The 20319-nt window shown below is 46.2% G+C and overlaps 1 protein-coding gene across 5 annotated transcripts in view; it reads right to left on the minus strand.

Moving 5' to 3' along the window:
• KIF6 (kinesin family member 6) overlaps nt 1-20319 on the minus strand; it is a 386512-nt gene that overhangs the window by 83508 nt on the left and 282685 nt on the right. For all 5 annotated transcript variants that reach the window (XM_047860796.1, XM_047860795.1, XM_047860799.1 and 2 more), the window contains 2 exons: nt 14605-14713; nt 5042-5097 (listed from right to left, as the gene is read on the minus strand). In XM_047860796.1, coding sequence (XP_047716752.1) covers nt 5042-5097; nt 14605-14713 — 165 coding nt within the window. The remainder of the gene's footprint in view (nt 1-5041; nt 5098-14604; nt 14714-20319) is intronic.

The following is a 20319-nucleotide window of genomic DNA, read 5'->3' on the forward strand; positions in this document are numbered from 1 at the left end:
CTTTCATTGGGCACACTGGATAAAGGCCAAAGATTCAGGAAAACTGAGTAACAGCTGAGTGAAATTTCAAATGTGGAAGAAAAATTTAAAGTCAGAGAAATCTGAATTTATGGAAATATGAAACTGTATTTAAAGGTTTTTGAGTGGGGAGTGCCTGGGTGACGCAGTTGGTTAACATTCGACTCTTGGTTTTGGCTCAGGTCATGATCTTGGAGTTCATGAGTTTGAGCCCCATGTCATCGTCTGTGCTAACAGTGCAGAACCTGTTTGGGATTCTCTCTCTCCCTCTCTCTTTGCCCCTCCCCTGCTATCACTTTCTTAAAATAAATAAATAAATACACTTTAAGAAGTTAAATAAAAGTTTTGAAGTTGGACAGAAATGGAATTTAATTCCAACTTGGTCACTTAGCAGGCAACCTCACTGAAACTCCAATTTTTAAAATCCACAAAATAATGATAATTCACTAGAATTTCACAGACTCTAGACTACTTCAATATTAAGACTCTTCTTCATTCCAGAAGTTTGTAAAATGTGAAAAAAAATGGCCAGGTGGGATGGCCAAATGTATCTTGATTTCAGAGGTGTTAAGACTAAAAACTGTGGTCTAGAATATACAATATATGGTAATACCCCTGCCCCCCTTATGGGTAATGGCTCTTCTTTGAAAGGATTAAAGGAGATAGCATATGTCATGTTCTCGGCATAGCACAGTCAGTGCTCAATAAAAGGTGGAAGCTGTTGTTGGGGTGATTGTTAATCGGAGCTAGTGTCAATGAGTAACAAAAGAATACACTTAATTCAGGTCTTCAGAATCTAGCAGAATGACCTGGATGTCATCTTTCCCCTACTCCCAGATAAGATACTAGAAGCCAACATGCACCAATAGGTCTAGAAGTAAACCTCAAGAGAAGATCAAAGCACAGAAAATGCACACAACTGACAATCTTCCTATTTGTTCTGCTGATGGAGACCCAGATCTGAGGAATGATTTTCCCAATGCCCAAACGTATAAGAGAAATGTTTAAAATTTTAAAAAATGTTTATTTATGTTTGAAAGAGAGAGAGAAAGAGCAGAGGAGGAGCAGAGAGACAGGGAGACACAGAATCTGAAGCAGGCTCCAGGCTCTGAGCTGTCAGCATAGAGCCTGACTTGGGGCTTGAACCCACAAGTTGTGAGATCATGACCTGGGCTGAAGTCAGGTGCTTAACTGACTGAGCCACTCAGGTGCCCTGAGAAATGTTTTTTTTTAAGAGTGTTGTTCAAATGGTGGGTTGGGGTCCTTTGAATTTGTAGTACAAGAAAAACCTTCCAGAGTGTTTTGTTAGTTTTCTAGTGTTTGGTTTTCCCCCTTACCTCCCGCTATAGCTACTTCTATTACATTTCCTATGATTTCTGAATTGACTTCTGATTGGCTTACTAGTGAAAACCCTTCTGTGCAGCATCCGGTGACATTAGTTTTCATTTAGGCCTGGAGAGGTCAGTAGAGGATGAAGAGGTGCGAAGAGGTGCCAAGAGGTGCCAGTCAAATTCTTTCACCTGCCTCCAAAGCAGCTGGTTCCTAGACTGGTCTCGGAGTGGGACTTCTGCCAAAGAACAGCCCTTCAATTGTTTCTTGTTGCCAGAGACAATGCTGCCAATCATAGAACACGGACATAGAAGAACGAATTCCAGAATTCTAGTAAGTGAGAAATGGCCTGGTTGATGCCACTGCTTCTAACACAGTCTCATTCTTTCCTCACAGTTTGGGCTCAGTAGCATTTTTAGAGATAGGATGAATGGAAGCAGGGTGTATGTGAATGTTTAAATGCACAGCCCATGTGATGAAAAGCAGTCTAATGCTCTTGTGTATGGGACAGGGAAATACAGTGAAGATAGCTCTCCTACACCAACAAAGACTCTACCTTTTTTCAGGGAGATCTTAAATTGGCTATTTCTTCCATTTCTGATTTCAACTGATTCAACATCAGAATTGATGCAAATGGTGTACAGAGAAGGACAGAAAAGGACTTGGTGGCAAGAGTGTATCTACCTAGTTTGGGGTGGCTTATTATAAGAAAAGGAAATAATATGGAGGTTTTGGTTGACTTATGCCATGTAAAAATTGGATATTATGTGTTTACAGCTGAATTGCTAGCCTCCAAGAATTTTGATGATGAAACTTGAGTGGTAGTTCTTGATCACAATGTCAGAGAAAACCAGATTACCCAGGAAGACAACCTAAACGTGACACGTGGGCTGGTCGATCTGTAGTTCACAAATACAGCTTTCGTTTCCTCTCTGCAGGCCAATTCCATGTGCACTCCACAGCATCCCATTCCTGCCCTGGGGTCCAGAAGCAGGATGTGGCACAGTTTGGGCGTGGAGCTGAGTCACCATCCCACACATGTGATGGTACATCTGTGCCAAGCTCCCACCTCCTGACTCTTACATTCACTAAGTCTAAGATTCCAGTCAGTGGGGACTGAAAACTCCACTTGATTTAATTTCTCCCTAGGAAAAATGCACTTAGAAAGGTCATTAATATCCTGAAACGTTTCCTTCAATACTGCCTTGGAGATTTTAAATTTAAATGTGTGTACAAGTTCCACGTTATACTTCCTTAATCTTAACCTTGTCAGAACATGCAGTAATGACCTCATGGTGAGCTACTTTTGGAGTTAAGCACCATGAGAGCTGGTTCAGTAATGAGGCTGAGTCTCAGTGATCTACTCACTGGGGCCCCCTTGGATCAAGAACACATTTGGAAGATGGGTGGCCAGGGGATGGGTCTTAGTCTGCTCTTTGCATAAAGTAAAGTAAGAGTGACACTGGCTTTATTAGGACCACTAAACTACCACTTTATTGGTAGCAGTGAATACTTGAATCTCAACATTGGTATGAGCTCTGCTTGTTATGATCCAGAAAAAAAACAAAGGTCCACTTGCCCAAGGTTTCTGCTAGCATATCTGGACCCTTTGTGTGTTCAGATCATCCTCTCTGAGAGATGAATTACAGCCATAGGGCAGCCTCTGACTTGCCTCCTCTTGAGGGGCAAACTGGATCCATGAACATATGATACTGGACCAAAATTATGGAGAATTCAGAATTATTTGTGATAACAACCTGTACTCAGAGTGAAAAATTATATTAGTGTAGGTCATTGGTGTCTTTCGTCATGAGTCTATTTCATTAGTGTTGGAATGAACACTTTGGTTTTACTTTGGTTTAGTGAGTTAGATATTTTTCAAGAGCAAAACTTTGTATTACTTTTGGGGGAAGAAGCAGTTTATAAAAGGTCTTTCCCTCTTATGTCTCCAGGGGTGAAAACAGACCACTGGGTTCTTTGAGTCCCACAAGACTGACGAGTTGGCCCTGGATATGCTGAGGCCTGCTCCCCCTCCATTCCTTTCAGGCCACCCAGCTGGGTGGGCCAGCAGAGCCCTGCTTCTGGGACCAGGCTGTGCCCCAGCAGGGTCTGCTTTGCTTGAAGTCCTGGCCCTGTTGAGGGGCACTTATCTACAACCAATTTCCTTATTGTTTTGGCCACTGACCCCTCTGAGAATCAGATAAACTAGGGATATGTTCTCCAGAAAAATGTATGTACCCTTAATGCCCAGTTTTTTTCATGTAGTTTCAGGCATTTGGGAATCCAGGTCAAGAAAGAAGTGTGTAACCTTTTTTTCTTGCCAGGGATCCTTCTGGCAGTCTGATGAAGCTATGGACCCTCTTTCAGAATGATAATTTTTAGGGTGCATAAAATAAAAAACTTTGGATTTTAAGAGAAATCAGTTATACCTGAAATAGTTATCAAAATTTTTTAAATTTTTGTGATACAAAAATATCAATATGATATGCTTTTATATAAATGCATGGAATTAAAAGATCTAATGGTGAGTCTAATAACTACCATAATTTTGAAGTACTGATGAGCATAAAAGATATTTTATGATATCTGCCACACTGCAATTCTACTGGTAGTAGGTGTTGCTGGTCCTACTGGCCTTGGCTGCCTACAACATCACTGTCACTGAAAGTATAGCTAAATTGCAGTTAGAGTTTGGTGAAAGCAAAGGCTCATTCCGCCTCATCTCCCTCCCCCATCCTAGTTCCTAGAACTTAGGTTGAGAACTCCTGAGACTCTAGAGATTTTCTGCATGGTGCTGGGCATGGCTCAGGGCCTGGCTGCCTCAGGTTGTAGAGGAGAACATAAGCCTCCTGTCTGGTGACTGAGTGCCCAAGGCCATTGTAATTTTCCATATTCTGTAGGAAAAGCCAAAGGGAACACTCACGGCAGCTTCTGTCCTCACTTATGGGGGAAGGGAGGTGGAGACAAGAGAGATGCAGGAAGTCAGCTGTGATCAGGGAGGTAACTTCTGCTTTCCCAAGCAGGAGGCAAAGGCACAAGGGGTCCCTCTCCAAGCTGTCTCAGCCAGGGAGATGGGTCCTTGGGTATCTTCTAGCTTGGGATGAAGGAAATATTTTCCTATCACTTTGATAAAAATACAGGGCACACTTTTATTGAGTTTGCCTCCTGCCATAACCTCATCTTTCCAGGAATTCTCACCTAAGTGGGGAGCCCTGCTGGACTGCTTGTGTCCTGGGAAGGCACAGAGACTCATTTTCCTTCTCCTCTTCCTACTGGCTTACTGAATGGTGCCAAAAAATGCACACCTGTGCCAAAAACACTAAGTCTAAGCTTGGGGCAAGGGGTGTAAAAGTTTCACAGCACTTGAAAATACAAAACATTACTGTAATCTTGCCATTATGACTAGTTGAGCTATTGTTAAGGAACACTAGGGAAAAGCAAAACTTTCTCATTGGGATGCTAGAGCTCAGGCCTGCATGAGGATGAAACATTCAAGTTCAAGATGAAAGAAAACACTTTTCCTGATGGATGGTAGGAGAGATAACAAACTTCCAAGGAAAGGCACTTTCAGAGTGGCTTCCTTGGCAGGGGTCTCTTGAAGCTAGGCTTCATGGTTATTTGGAGGCACATCATGACCTGAGTTTCACCAGGAAAATGGTCTGTGAAAGAGGCTTACACAATATCATCTGCTTACCAATTTTACTTCTTGTTTCATTTATACTTTCTCCCAGGGCCTTTGCTTCAGAAAATCTGGAGAGGACAAAAAAAAAAAAAAAAAAAAGAAAAGAATTTAACTTTTTCTGTTCATTTCAAATTATGCTTTAAAAATAATAGGTTCCAGGGGCGCCTGGGTGGCGCAGTCGGTTAAGCGTCTGACTTCAGCCAGGTCATGATCTCGCGGTCCGGGAGTTCGAGCCCCGCGTCGGGCTCTGGGCTGATGGCTCAGAGCCTGGAGCCTGTTTCTGATTCTGTGTCTCCCTCTCTCTCTGCCCCTCCCCGTTCATGCTCTGTCTCTCTCTGTCCCAAAAATAAATAATCGTTGAAAAAAAAATTAAAAAAAAATAAAATAAATAAAATAAAAATAATAGATTCCAGAGAACTCTCTAAAATAATTTAAAATGTTATGGAAAGATATAAAATAGAATTTAAATAAATGATATATATTAGCATTAAAAATAGAGATAAAATTCATATTAATTACTGGTATCATGAATTTTTACTTCTCTATCCACCACGGAATTTTCATTTTCATATTCTGTAATTTATGACTTGCAATTTTGAGTGTTTTATGATGCAAAGGAACCAGAATAAAGCATGGCTGTAAGACTTTTGTATGCTGCTGTGTTCTATTCATCATAGTACCAAGATCCTATAGTTGTAGTCGAGAATGCATACTTACTATAACTTAAATAACATTTTTTTTTTCTGAGTGTAAAGTAATAGATCAGAGGCTGGCAAAACTATAGGTGGTCATGAGACACATCCAGCCTACCGCCTATTTCTGTAAATAAAGTTGTACTGGAACACAGCCACCAGCATTCATTTATATATTGTCTATGGATGATTTCATGTTGCACTGGCAGAGTTGAGTAGATGTGACAAAGACTGTACAGCCTGCAAAGCTAAAAATATTTACTAGCTGGTCCTTTACAGAGAAAGGTTTCTGACTCCTGTTATATGTGATGTTTAATCAGCTTTTGAAAATATGAAAAGAAGAAAAAAATCCCTAATAGCCCCTACCCAGAAATTAGCACATTTTGAGCTCCAGCCAGTTAAAAAAATATTTTTTAATGTTTATTTATTTTTGAGAGAGAGAGGGGGGGAGGGGTTAGGGGCAGAGAGAGAGAGGGAGACAGAGAATCTGAAGCAGGCTCCAGGATCTGAGCTGTCAGCACAACGCCTGATGTAGGGTTCGAACTCAAGAACCATGAGTTCATGACCTGAGCCGAAGTTGGACGCCCAGCCGATTGAACCACACACGTGCCCCTCCACCCAGTCTTTTTTATACTCAGTTTTGATATAGTTAAGATCATACCATGTATATGATTTTGTGCTTTGGTTATTTTTCACTTAGCAGTATAATATAAGTCCTTCCTCCTGATATTAGAAACTTGTCCATTATCTTTGATGGCTGTCTACTAGTCTACCAGGTGGTTGTGATGTTTTACTTAATGGTTCCTACATATTTTCCAACAAATATGCATGAGATGCCACTGAGAGCCCGACTTTGTGCTGGGGAAGTGGTATAGGACATGGCTGGCCTATGTGAGAAATATGCAGTCTGGTCCCCAGTACATGGCGGACCCTTAAGAAATGTCAGTCTTTCCCTTCTTTTCCTTTCTGCAGTGAAATTTAGGGGGCAACAGAAAGTCTATGAAACAAATCTGCAATATGTGGCTACAGTAAATCATTATGCTATTGTGGTAACACTGGCCAAGCCAGTGGCGGGGCCTGTCTATGAGTGGAGAGTAGTCAGGAAAGCTTAATGTACAAGGTAGGATTGACCTGGCTTTTATAGATGCTACCCACCATCATGCTACATTAATTGTCAACACTGGGTCAACTTGATTTTAACTATCTCCTCTCTCCTCATTCTCTCCTCACCCCGCAAGTCTTCCTGGATCCTAGGAAATCCCAGATACCATGTTATTTTGTGTGTAAATATTTTGGTTGCATAGGATTTTGTTAGAGGAAGTGGGAAGAAGAGGACATTCAAGGCGGGGAACAATGCAAGCAGAGGCTAGAGTGCCACGGCGGCTCTGTGCTTGATGGAAAAGTATGAATTATGTCACTGCTATTTTCCAAGTCTGGCTGCTTGGCCTGTGACTGCAGACAGGAAGTTTCCACGGAAGGGAACTAAATTGTCTCTCAATGTTAGGTTTCTTGGGACTCCGCCCCAGCTCCCTTGTTAGGGTGTTTAGGCTCATCATAGATTATGCATGTGCTCTTTTCAGCTAGGGCCTGTCACCTTCTGGAGAGAAGTGCAGTCCCTTTCGATGTCATTCAGATGGAGTTCGGGTCAGCAAACATTCATAGAAGTCACCGTGCTGGGCCCTGTAGGCTTGCACTGGCCTTTGCCCACTGGGCAGACAGAATCTGAGGTGTGGTCCAGGCTGCTCAGAAGAGGAAGGCTATTTTCATCCTTCAAATTCTGCCAAGTGGAGGGCCTATAATTGTTTGACTGTTGGCTGTGTCCATCCCCAGCTCCTAGGATTCCACAGGGTTTGATAATCCTTCACTGCTCAGTGAGTGATTCCTCTTAATGCCTGTTCCATAGAGTTCACTCACCCATTTAGAAGAGTATCGAGAATAAGGAAGATGTGAGAGGAGGGCTGGGAAGCTGATGAAATCCATGTCAGTTCTGGAGGAAACGGGAGTAAAAAAAGGGGAAGATATCCAGGCAAACAGGCAATCTCCACAGCAGCTGTTCAGAGGAGCCCCGAAGGGCCTGGGATGGAGCACCCTGGCCTCGACAGTGCCCACATTTGTCCAGGAGGGCATGGGTGGGGGCTGCTTCGTGCTGTGGTCGACCCACTCCAAAGAGCGGCCCTGTGCCAGGGCTTGGCAGACACTGTGGGGGAAGCCACGAGCTGTTCCAGTCTCTCCCCTGCAGCCCAGCGCAGAGCTAATAAGGACTTTCCCACTGAAGAGGTGTGGGCTGAGGGCTGTCCTGTCTGCATGAGGCCATTTTCCTTCCACTCTGCAGTTGTCACTGCTCCAGGCCACCCCACCCACCCACATGTGTTCCTGATCTCCAGCTGTCAAGACAAACTCTTGACTAAGAAAGCCCAACCCTGAGAAGAAGCGGGGGTGGGGGAAGTACACGAGAGGCAAGAGAGATGAGAAAGAAGTTGACCCCCCATTTCTGCCAAGTTCTTCCTTGCCCACCCGCATCTCCACACCTTCTCAGCCCAAGCCTCCCACAGCCCCACTGCCTCCCTTTCCTCTGGCCCCAGACTAAATGCTGATCAGCAGAAAGAGGAGCTCCCGACTCCCTCCTGACCCCACATTCCCATTAATGATGTGGCTCAGGGAACCAGCCTGTGTCCAAGGCGGGTGGAGCTGTGCTGACCTTCCCCAGGGCACGCTGCACCTCTGGACAACATCCTAAGCTCCTGCTCACTGGAGAGGAGGCCTGGCCTATGTCAGGGAGGCTGCACCTTGGGCAGGGCCAGGGAGAAGGCTCGGTGACTCAACCTGTGAGCCCCTGAGGGTCTCCTCCTCCTGGCTGGAGGCATTCCTCTCCGGGAGTCGCTGGCTGCATGGTCCATTGTGCAAGGGCAGCGTCGCTGGGGGCCGTTCCAGTGTGGAGGCTGGCAGGCTGTTCTGTTTGCTGTGTAGAAAAATCTCTACCTCGGAGCAAGGCCTGGGCTTGGAAGGGGAAGGAATGCAGTCCTCTGACTGCTCTTTCATAAGCCTGGCTTCTCTTGACTCCCAGCCTTCACCAATCCCACAGCAGCCACCATGCGCCTGGCACCATGCTGGACACTGTCCGCAGCGTACAAACCATTCTCCTTCTTGGCTTCCATGTCAGCCATGTCAGCAGCCGGCTGCTCCTTCTCTGTCCTCTTCTGCAGCTGTTCCTCAGATGCTGGGAATTGTCAGGGTTTTGTCTTGACCCTCTCCCCACATTACCTCTTCTCCCAGGGCACTCCACCACACCAGTGTCTTCTCTTGTCATCCCCACAGACAGCTCCCATATCTGCACCCCAGCCTCCTTTATTTCCTGACAAATGCATTCCAGGAACTGATCACCCCCAATGAAAACCCCTCCCCTTCCTCCCACCTTTCCTCATCTCACTGCCGGGTACTGACACTCACCCAAGGGCTCCCGGCCAGGGACCTGCACCCCCTGCGCTGCACTCCCCCCCACCTCTATAAGCACCTTCACACAATCCCAGAGTCCCACCCATTCCCATCTATTCCCCACAGTATTCCATCCAGCTTCATTCCTACTCTCCCTGCCCCAGAGAAGGGGTGGTCACATCACCATATTACCTCCAAAGGCTTGTGTGGTTCCCTGCATTCATGCTACCTGCCTTCCGGTCATTTCCCACATTTAAGCCTGAGTGAGTCTTCTTAAATGCAAGCCTGACCTTGTTATTATTTGTCCTGCTTACAACTCTTCAAGGGCTCCCCAGTGATGTCAGGACAAAATCCAAATTCCTTAACAGCGTTAACTAGACTCTTCATGCTCAGGTTGGTGAGGACTCTTCCAGAATCTTCTCTCACATCCCCTTGCCTTCTTAGGCTGGTCCAAATGGCCTCAGTTCCATCAAGTGTCACATGGGCTCACCTCAGGGCTCCTCCCTTTGCTTGGAACGTCTCTCTTCATCTGGCTAGTTTCTGCCTAATTACGCAGTTTCGCTGGAGACGTCTCTTCCTCTGGACAGCTTTTGAGGGCCATGAAAGTCTGCAACAATGTCACCCCACATGTTCCACAGCACCTTGAACTTCTGTCATCACAGGTGCACTGGATCAGAATTGCCTGTTTGCTTGTTTTGTTCCCTTTTTCAATATTGTAAGCTTCCCGAGGATAGTGATCACATCTATTTAACACATACTTCTATCTCTGGAGCGTAGAACAGGGCACGTACTTAGTAAGCACTCTAGACCTAGCTGTAAAATACAAGGAGCAGCATGTGAGCAACATGTCACACATAGGCACCGTGTGCAATGTGGAGAGCACTGGGCTGGGGATCAGAGACTAGGACTCGAATGCCCTGCTGGATCTCAAGTTTCTTGTTTGCAAGATTAGGATGAGATGCCTCTCAGGGATGGCTTGATATGGGAAGTACATGCATACAAACGTCCTTTGTAACTGAATTAGGACCACTACCTGGCAGTGTAGGCACCCCCCTGTTGCGGGATTGACTGTGAGGTGGGATTGCATATTGGAAGCAGCAACTACAGACAGTAATGATGGGTATCATCTTCTCAGCAAATCAAAGGGTCAGAGAAGGGATCCTTTCAAGTCCATGGTCAAGGACACCTAAGACAGTTGCTAAGTTTCTCATCTTTAGGGGGAATGAAAAGGATAGGGGTTGAGGTACAATCTTATGTAACTTCCAAGACCAGCTCCTGGGAGAATTCCATCCTGCCCTTGGTGTGTGTCAGACACACATACATCATTGCTGGGGGAGCAGCTGAGGAGGCCTGGCACCTGGCTCTGCCCCAGGCAGTCAGAACCACAGATAATTTGCTGGGGACCATGGGCAGTAGCTGCTTTAACTTATGGGCTAAGGGGAGGAGCTGGTGTTCATAAGCGACTCGGTCTCCATAAGCCTCCACTGTCTATTGTCTGTCACGTCAGCTGGGCTGGTTTCTTCAGGTCAGTGTGGAAAATATGTCACTGGAGGACAAGGGGTTCCTATGACACCTTTCCTAGTTTTCTTGTCTAGGGCAATTAACTTAATATGTTGATTATTCACAGAGTGAATATCCAACACTCTTCCCTGCCAGAAAGGAAGAATGGGCCTGCATCTATGCCATTTCCCTCCTCTGTAGACCTGTCCCTGACATGGTACTTTGGCTGCCTCTGGTACGTTGCCATGAAGATCCACCTTTCATTTCCCTTAGGCTTAAAACAAAACAAAACAAAACAAAACAAAACAAAACAAAACAAAACAAAAAAACAACAATATTTCTTTTTCTTATTCCATCTTGTTTCCCATCAAGATGGCGGTCCCTTCCGATCTTCATGGAGCTATTCCTTCCCTGAGTCTAGAGAAGCCTGCTGTCTAGCTTCTCCTGCTTCTAGGAAGGAGTTCTTGAGCAGTTTGCTTGCCTGCTAAGACTTCCCAAAGTCCATTTCAAAGTGCATTCTCAAGCCAAAGAAGTATTTTTGAGTACTGTTTTTGTGGCCAGCACCATTTTAAAAACTGTGGGAAGGCTGAGAAGATTCGACTCTAATCTCTGCTCTCAGGGTTCATAATTCTAGCTCAGGAGACAAGGTGTAAATACAAAAAACAAATGGAAAAATAATAAAGGTTAAAATTGAAGTCTAATAGGAACCAGGGAACTCCTATTTGTCATGGATGTTATTTCCAGATGGTGCCACGAGATTTCTCTCCAGCCTGGGTCTAGTTTTCCTATTGGTTCTATTCTGTGCCCGAAGGATCCAACTGAGTGAAGGGGCGCTTTTCTTGGTTGAGTTCACATTATCATTGCCTTTGTTTCCAATTGCAGTTAATCTCCCCATTTATTTCTTCTTTTGTTATTTAATGGAACTCTGTGACTGAGGGATTCAGTTTGTCTCCAAGATCTGCCACAAAAGAAAGTCAGCTGTGTGGTGCCTGGGCGCTGGTGTTTGCTGACCATGGGGTCTCCAGCCTCTCTTCATATTATTATATACTATGAGGATGAGTCATGCCTGAAAAATGTTGTGATTTTCAATTGTAGTTGTCCTCCACTGAAAAATCCAGCTTCAGAGTTGGCTCGCACGCTCTAGTTCAGCAAAGGGTAAACATCCTATTAATGTGCCAATGTCTTGTTTCTGTTGTCACAGACAGGCAGCAGAACTGCCCCCCGCAGACCGGGGGCTAGGGCTAAGAGATGCTAGAAATTGCCTGGGAGGACAGCAAAGGGTCTAGGTAAGATGGGGAAGAAAATCTTTCTATGGAGTAACAGGGACGTGTATGTGACAGCTACTGCTCCACTCCTCCTTCAGCTCCAGCTCAACTCGCATTCTGGGTGATGAGGGATCAGAAAGGATCCAACAGTCCCTTCGTTTGGGCTCAGAAACTCGCTGCCATGGGTTAGAGAGGCTGAGCCGGCGCGAGGCTCATACGTGGGGCGATCAGTCCCAAGCCTTTCTGGACTTTGCCAAGGTGACCTCCCAACATCGGAACCACTGATGGCAGCTGCGTGATGTGGAAAGTGGAGAAGTCCCTGTCAGGCCAGGTCACTGGGTCCTTGTTGCCGGGGGCTACCTGAGAATGAGACTTGCTCAGAGGAAGTCTAGAAGCAGAGTGACTAAAACCCTGTGGCGCATGTCTGCATTCCTAGGACGTGGCCAGCCCTCCTGCAGATGGTCCGCATGGAGCTCCCAGTCACCAGAGGGAATGGCAGCAAATGCATTGAAGGGGATCAGGGTGACTATAGGAAGCAGTCTGCAGGGCGGCATGGAAGTCACCCTCATCAGCACCTGTGGGGCCCTATTTCAATGTCTGCTGTAGGGGCCCTGCTTTATAGTTACTCGTTTTCACAGAAAAACATTTTCTCTTAGTCCTCTGTCTCAAGCAGTTACGAGCATGTAATACCTAGTAATGGAATGCTCTCCATGAATGCAAACAAAAGCTCCAATCCTGGGAAAGGGGTAGATCCTGGGTTACACCCCCCCAGTGCCAAATATTCCTTTAATGATTGTTATTACAGTAACATTAAACAGACGCAGACATTTTTAACATGTGGACTGGTCTCTTGACTTTTCACTTGATTGTAAAAGGACTGATTTAGTGCTGGGAAAAGCCCTTTTCAGAAGCAAGCTTTGTGCGAGTTTCATTAATTCCCTTGCTCTGTGGCCACAAGGAAGATGGGACCACTAGGATAACCAGCCCATCCTACGTGACTGGATATGTTCCAGCCCCAAATACAGGCCATATTTAATTTTCTCCCTTCCTTTCTAAATGAATCAGCGTCAGCCCCGTTCTGCTTCATTTTTCTCTCCGGGCTCACCTCACCCAGAGCTTTGATGTCTCCCTCCCCAGACCATCTCCCTGAAGCCTTGCTGTGTCAGTTCTTCCCCTGGTCTGTCTGTCTGTCTGTCTTTGTCTTCACAGGTTTGCTTCCACGGCCTACAATGTTGGCCAATTCTCTCCCACTCTGAAACAAACTTCCCTTCTCCTTAGGTGACTCCCCTTATCCTCCTTCGAATGTTTGTTACCTATCACAAACTTTTTGAACACGTGTTCGCTCATGCTTTATTTGCTCACTCCCAGCCCTCCAACACGTGGTCTTCAGTCACCCACTTGCTCCGTGCGCTTGGTCCAGCCTCCCCTGCCTCTGTCTCTGTCGCGGCTGACACCACCCACAACACGCTTTATGGAGCCGCCTCCTCTCTCGGCTTTCAGGACAATATATTCTCCCAGTTCTCCCCTGCTTCTCTGTATGTTTCTTCTCAGCCTTCCTCCCCCACCACCTGCTCTCCCTCCTTGCCCTTTAGAGATTTCCTGCTGCTTCTGCCCTCTAGGCCCTTATGCCTCCACATGTTTTCCTGAGCTTGGCCACTTCTTAGGCTTCCTCGAAGCACTTACAAGCATATAACTCTCAAACCTGGATCTCATTTTGTTTTATTTTATTATTTATGTATGTATGTATGTATGTATGTATGTATGTTTATTTTTTTGAGAGAGAGAGAGAACAAATAGGGGAGGGGCAGAGAGAGAGGGAGACACAGAATCGGAAGCAGGCTCCAGGCTCTGAGCTGTCAGCACAGAGCCCAATGTGGGGCTCGAACCCACGAGCCATGAGATCTTGACCTGAGCTGAAGTTGGACGCTTAACTGACTGAGCTACCCAGGTGCCCCTGGATCTCATTTCAATTCAAAGAATCATTTTTGAAAATTTACTGTGTGCTAAGATCCACAGTCACGTGTGACTTAATTTAAAAGTTCACTGTCTAGAACTCTTTCTTCTGAACTCTAGACCCATGCACCTGGCAGTCTTTCTGTTTGCTACAGTTTGAGGATATGCATCTAATTCACAGATTAGATGAAACAAGTTATATAGCATTAAGTTTTTTTTTTAAAGGGTCCAGAGGCCAGCCTGACAATATGTCAGCAGATGCTGCTGCCTGCTCTGCTTCCGGCTGGAGAACATACCAGAAGCCTCTGCTGTGCATGTACACTTCCTTTGACTATCAAGTGCAGGACTTCCTCCCTCCCCCACCGTCCCCAGACCACCTGGAGGGTCTAGAGTTCTAAGACTATAATTTGATCTACAGACTTTTCTCGTCTTTGGAACAGTATGCTATCAACAGAGTCACAGGCAGATGAGAATTAATGTAAGATGTGAGAATGGTATACAAAGTTAGTTCCGTCACTCACAGACCCTGGCCTTGACTTACCCCAACAGTACAGGGATGGTGAGGCTCGTGTAGGAAAGTCATGGACACAACTCAATGTGAAACTTAATACATGTCTTGCCTCTCTTCCAGAGTTAGGTCGGACAGATTAGGGAGGACAGAGTAGTAGCAAGTTTCTTTGAGGCTCGCCCGGCGAAGCCTTGGGGGACCAGCAGCTCCCTGAGCCAGCCTTACCTCTGCTTCAAAATCTGTTTGTTGTCTTCGATGGTAACGCTGTCAGCGTGGTCCCTCTTGAAGATTTCAAAAGCTTCTTGTCGTCCTAATGACATTTCCTCTCTCATCACTGTTTGGAGACACAGGGAAATAGCCTCAGTCACAGCATCAGGATCCCATTAATTTCACTGTCACTTTAGTTAGACCACAAAGCCAGCCCTGGCTCCAAGAGGCTCACGGCAGAGAGGCTCCTGACCAGACAGGTGGCCCCAGGCTCTTCCAGCTGGCCAGCGACCCACCGAGGAGGCCCTTCCAGGGACACCCTGCACCCTGCAGGGCTGTGCCTGCACATGCATGTGACTTGTAGGGGGTGGAGTTTGGAATGTCAGGTCAGAGGAAATGAAAACCAGAGCGCCAAGCCCTGGATTGCTGAAAACATCTGTGAATGCACTTTCTGCCATCATTCAGTGCCACATTTCTCCCCGTTTTCCTGTTATGCCCCGTTTTGGTTTTCTGTTAGATTTCACGTTGAATTTCCAGGCATTTAGTTAAAAGAAGTACAATACAGACTGAAAGATATAGAATCTAGAAAATTCCGCTCTTGGTGTTCATCTAACGATGCATCATTGAAGCCCCTAGTGAGGGGCCTCAGCTCTTACTCAGAGGTGAGGTTCTCCATTGCAAGATCCAGGAATAGATGGTGATGGAGGCCCCTAGTCCATATCTAACTCCTGCGTCCTGTGTCACCATCACCACTATGGGCCAGCCCTTCACTGTTAGGCCCTGCTAAGGGGCCAGATTCTGAAACCCAGAGTCAGAATGGCCAGGGACCTTGGAGTGAGCAGGTGACATTCCTGCACTGCAGCCCTCTTCCTCCTAGCCTCCCAGAGCAAGAGGCAGTGCAGGTATGTGCCTGGGACTCCCTAGGTGACAGCTGAATTCACAGCTGGATTTGGGATGAATCTATGGAGGTTTTTTGTTTGTTTGTTTGATGCCTCTTTTAAAAACATTGGTTCCTGGGGCGCCTGGGTGGCGCAGTCGGTTAAGCGTCCGACTTCAGCCAGGTCACGATCTCGCGGTCCGTGAGTTCGAGCCCCGCGTCAGGCTCTGGGCTGATGGCTCAGAGCCTGGAGCCTGTTTCCGATTCTGTGTCTCCCTCTCTCTCTGCCCCTCCCCCATTCATGCTCTGTCTCTCTCTGTCCCAAAAATAAATAAACATTGAAAAAAATTAAAAAAAAAAAATTAAAAAAAAAAAAAAAAAACAAACATTGGTTCCTGTTTCCCATGTTTTCATCTGGTTAATTCTACGTACCCTTGAAAGCCTGGCTGAGTGTTACCAACCCCACGAAGCTTTCCCTGAGGCCCAGGCAGCAAGAATCCTCTTTCCACTATCTACCTATCAATGTAGCTGTGACACGCACAGCCCAGTAGAAGTTGTCACTTTACATGACAATCCTTTCTGGGGACATGCACATTTCTAGGAGGTACAGATTACATTTTTGCAGATCCCTGGTGCCTTGTTCAATGTCTGGCATTTAGAAGGTGCTCATCATATGTCTGTTAAGTGAATCAGGTCAGGAATGAGCCAGGAGTGACAACGAGCCTTGTTCTAATTGCCACATGAACATGCTCCAGAGTGAGAGGGGTTCGCGATGAGGCCCCCGGTTCTGGAGATGCATTCATATGGGCCACATACCACATCTCCTCTTGCCTGGAAAAACCCTGCTGAGTCTCATCACCCAGCCTCGGGGTGAGGAACGGGACCAGCCCATCTGACACCAATTTAATGATTACTGTTGATAAAAATAGCACCGTGAAGAATGTCTGAACGGTGAGGCACACAAGACACCCCACCCTTTTCCAATCAGAAGCAAATGGGCACATCTCAGTTTTGTCTCCACATCTGTCCTGCACACTCCAGAATCGGGTGGGCCTGGGAATGGGTTTGTGGGAGACTCGGAGAGAGGAGCCCCCGATGCATGAGAGACATTAACTGGAGGGCACTTTTTATCCAGTGGAGCCCACCAGGAGCCAAGGGACTCACGCCATACCTCTCCCCGGCCCCTGGTCTGTGCCAGTTCTGGCAGTGTATGCTTTTCACTGCAAATTAAACGGGAACGGAGAGGAGAGGGAGTGAGTCTCTCTGGAATGGGGTTGCGGAGGAGGAAAGCTCTGCGGAGACCACATGGGAGCCTGCCTGCGGGATCCTCCAAATTGCCTCCCACGGAGGAGGTGATGAGAAGGCTTCCACCAACTGGCAGTAGCAGGGAGGAGCGTGGGGGGGAGGGTTGTTCGAAAAGCTGCAGTGAAAGAGATGGGTTCATGGCCTCTTCTCTCCCGGCTCTGCCTTCTTTTGGAGCTGACAGTCCAACTTGACAGCTGGGTGGGTTGACCATGCTGAGGTTTTGCAGTGCTCATAGAACTGTTACAGCAGTAGGTCCTGGATGAACTTAGAACCACCTGCAAACCCCACTGCATCCTCCCAGAGGTATGCCGGGGCCTGGGCGGTGGGAGCAGAAAGGACATGGTGCTCAAGAGGAGATAAGCCCAGGCAGGTTGCTTGCCATTACTTTACAGAGCATCTCAAAAGTCTTGCTAAAAAATCTGGGCCCAATGTCGTCTCACAGTATATATGAGTCACCAGTTTCCAAAGACTTAAAATTCAGGTGATGTACACATTACAACAAAGTTACCCTGGAACAACTTCAATCTTTTGGTGATTTAAGAGGTGCTTGGGGTCCTACAGGGTCGTGGGCTTATGGTCAGGAATGCACTATCAGACTCCCCCACCCCTGCCCCTGCTACAACGGAGAAAGTATTCCGGAACTGGAGTTCTCTGCTGGCGGTGAGCTCAGGTGAGTGGACATTCACAGGACGGCTATCATTCTGGCAGCTAGCATCCTAAATGCCTAAATGTCTGCTCAGGGAGAGGCCAGGGTGCTGTGGCAGAGGATGCCTGTGGTCTGAAGGCGGAGAGGCAACGTGAGGCCTGGACGCCTACCGAAGACTTGTCTCCACCTCGTGTCCCCTCTCAGGATTTAGAGAACAGCTTTCCCAGATGGCAGGATCTGGCCCTGAAGCACACAATGTACGCATAAGAAAGAGTGAAGGCAGTTGGAGCACCAGGGTGACTACAAGCTAATGAGATAATAATCCATTTATTTATTCTCTCCACCAGCATTTCTTTATCTAAGGCACTGTGGTTGGTACGTGACACACGTACCACACACTGTGGTTGTGTACAAGATACACACTTGGGCAAGATGGTTAAAGCTTTGATCTTTGCCCTTAAAGAATTCAAAGCCTCATGAAGGGGAAAGGAACAGGAACAACCACAGCGGAAGCTGCTGCCTGCCACGAGGGAGACATGTGCCCGGCGCTGGGAAACAGCAAAGAGGGTCAGCTCCATCAGGGAGACTCGGAGGGATTCCGAGAGACCGGCAGCACCTGCCAGGTGGGAAAGAGGGGGCAGAAGATCCCAGGTGGAGGGGGCAGAGGAGGAGGGTGCATTAAAAGGGCAACTTCATTGATATGCATGGTTCTGCCACCCAATAGGAATGAATGACTTTTGGGAGAATAAAATGAGTTTCCTACATGCTTTATGCTAACCACTGTATCAAGTGCTTCCTTCCATATTGTTTTAGTTAACCTTCTCCAGGATCCCTGGTCAAATATCATTTTATAGATGAGGAAACCAAGGCTTGGTTAAAGAAATGGTTGTAAAGGGGTAAGGATGGTCCAGCTTTTAGAGTCAATTCTGCTCTTAGATCAGTTTTTCCAGGGGAAGTCTATCTGAGGGAGGAGGTGGGGGCTGGGTCTCAAAATGAGCTGGTAAGAGTAGGTCTGCTTATGAGATTATACTCTCATTAGTGTTTTCTCTTGTCCAAAACTTGGAATTTTCTTTACAGTATCACTGAAAAAAGAGAATCATGAATTTTGTTTTACTATTTACATAGTTTACTTCATATGTTATTTTTTTAATGTTTATGTATTTATTTTATTTTGTTTGAGAGAGACAGAGAGAGAGAGAGACTGAGACCAGGGGAGGGGCAGAGAGAGTGAGGGAGAGAGAATGAATCCCAGGCAGGCTCCTTGCTGTCAGCACAGAATCTGACGTGGGGCTCGAACCTATGAATGATGAGATCATGACCTGAGCTGAAATCAAGAGTTGGACGCTTAACTGACTGAGCCACCCAGGTGTCCCTACTTCATATGTTCTATTATTATTTCTAGAATTTGTGCACTTTGTGGGGCAAGGGGTTTTAGGCAGTTTTGTTTGCTGCAGTATTCCTAGCACCTGGGTGGTACCCGGCATGTAGGCTGAACTCCAGTTCTTTTGAATGAATGAATGGATGGATAGATGGATGGATGGATGGATGGATGGATGAATGTTTTAGATGCTTAATGTTCTTCCTTCTGGTATAGCATATTGTGATATTATGGGGGAAGTGCATTCACTGCTCTTCCTCCCTCCACCACCATTCTTCTGGGTAGGTATATCCCCTCTACGGTGTGATTTTAGAAATTCAACACCACTGGGGCGCCTGCGTGGCTCAATCGGTTAAGTGTCCGACTTCAGCTCAGGTCACGATCTTGTGGTGTCAGGTTCGAGCCCCACATCAGGCTCTATGCAGCTCGGACCCTGGAGCTGCTTTGGATTCTGTGTCTCCCTCTCTCTCTGCCCCTCCCCTGCTCACGCTCTGTCTTTCTCTATCTCAAAAATAAATAAACATAAAAAAATTATAAAAAAAAAGAAATTCAACACCACCTTCTCCCACTACATGTCACTATGCTTCACAGCCCACCCTTAGAGATTCCAACTCCAAGAAGTTTTTATAAAAATGTAAATACTCTTGAAGGCATCCCCATTTTAGGGCTAGCAAAGAAAAACTCCATGATTTGTTGACAATTAGCTAACAGGTCCTGCAAAGATGAGACATAAGATGGTGTCTCAGGCTGGTGCCAAAATGGGGGAAATATGAGCTTGAAAAGGAAGGCGTGATGGCAAAAGATAAATTGTGCCTTCTCCCCAGCTTTGTTTAGTCTGTCAGACTCAGCTGCTCATTGAAGCTTTGGACCTTACAAGTTTCCATTTGCCGTGACCATGTCTAGCTCTTAGTTGTTTCTTTTAGCAAATTTCAATCATAGGTCCCTGTGTCGAATCCCAGAAAACAGGGATGACTCAGAGAAGCCTGCTGGCTTGCTGAGTCACAGGACTGCTTCAGACCCCGAGGAGAGCACATAAAACATTATGGGGCAGTATAAAATTTCAAACAAAACAAAGCAAAAACCAACAAACAAACAGACAAAAAAAAAAAAAAACCAACCCTAAAGAAGAGGAGTTTCTCAGTCTCAGTCCCCAAAACACGACATTACAATTCCAGGGTGTGAGTGGGATGGGAAACACTTCCAAACCCTAAAGGTACAACCTCTTGTGGGTTTTGATACTTATTATGAACAGCACTTAGGTAGAAATGGCAGACAATAAGGCACTCTCAAAATTAGCCTTGGAGTGGGGCTTCTGAAAATGTTAGGCATACAAAATTCTTAGGTACTGGTCCCTCACCCATTTCTTAATATTCTCTCTTTTGCCATCCTGAAACCTGGTTCCTTATTTTGCTAAAGATTACACATCCGTACTTTTGGAAGCCCTCCCCGCCCCCAACACAGGGTCCCATGGAAACCAAATGGAAAGGAAAAACATCGGAAGTGGAGAGTTTATGCTACTGCCTTTGG

The sequence above is a fragment of the Prionailurus viverrinus genome, chromosome B2, assembly GCF_022837055.1.
Source record: "Prionailurus viverrinus isolate Anna chromosome B2, UM_Priviv_1.0, whole genome shotgun sequence".
Lineage (NCBI taxonomy): Eukaryota > Metazoa > Chordata > Mammalia > Carnivora > Felidae > Prionailurus > Prionailurus viverrinus.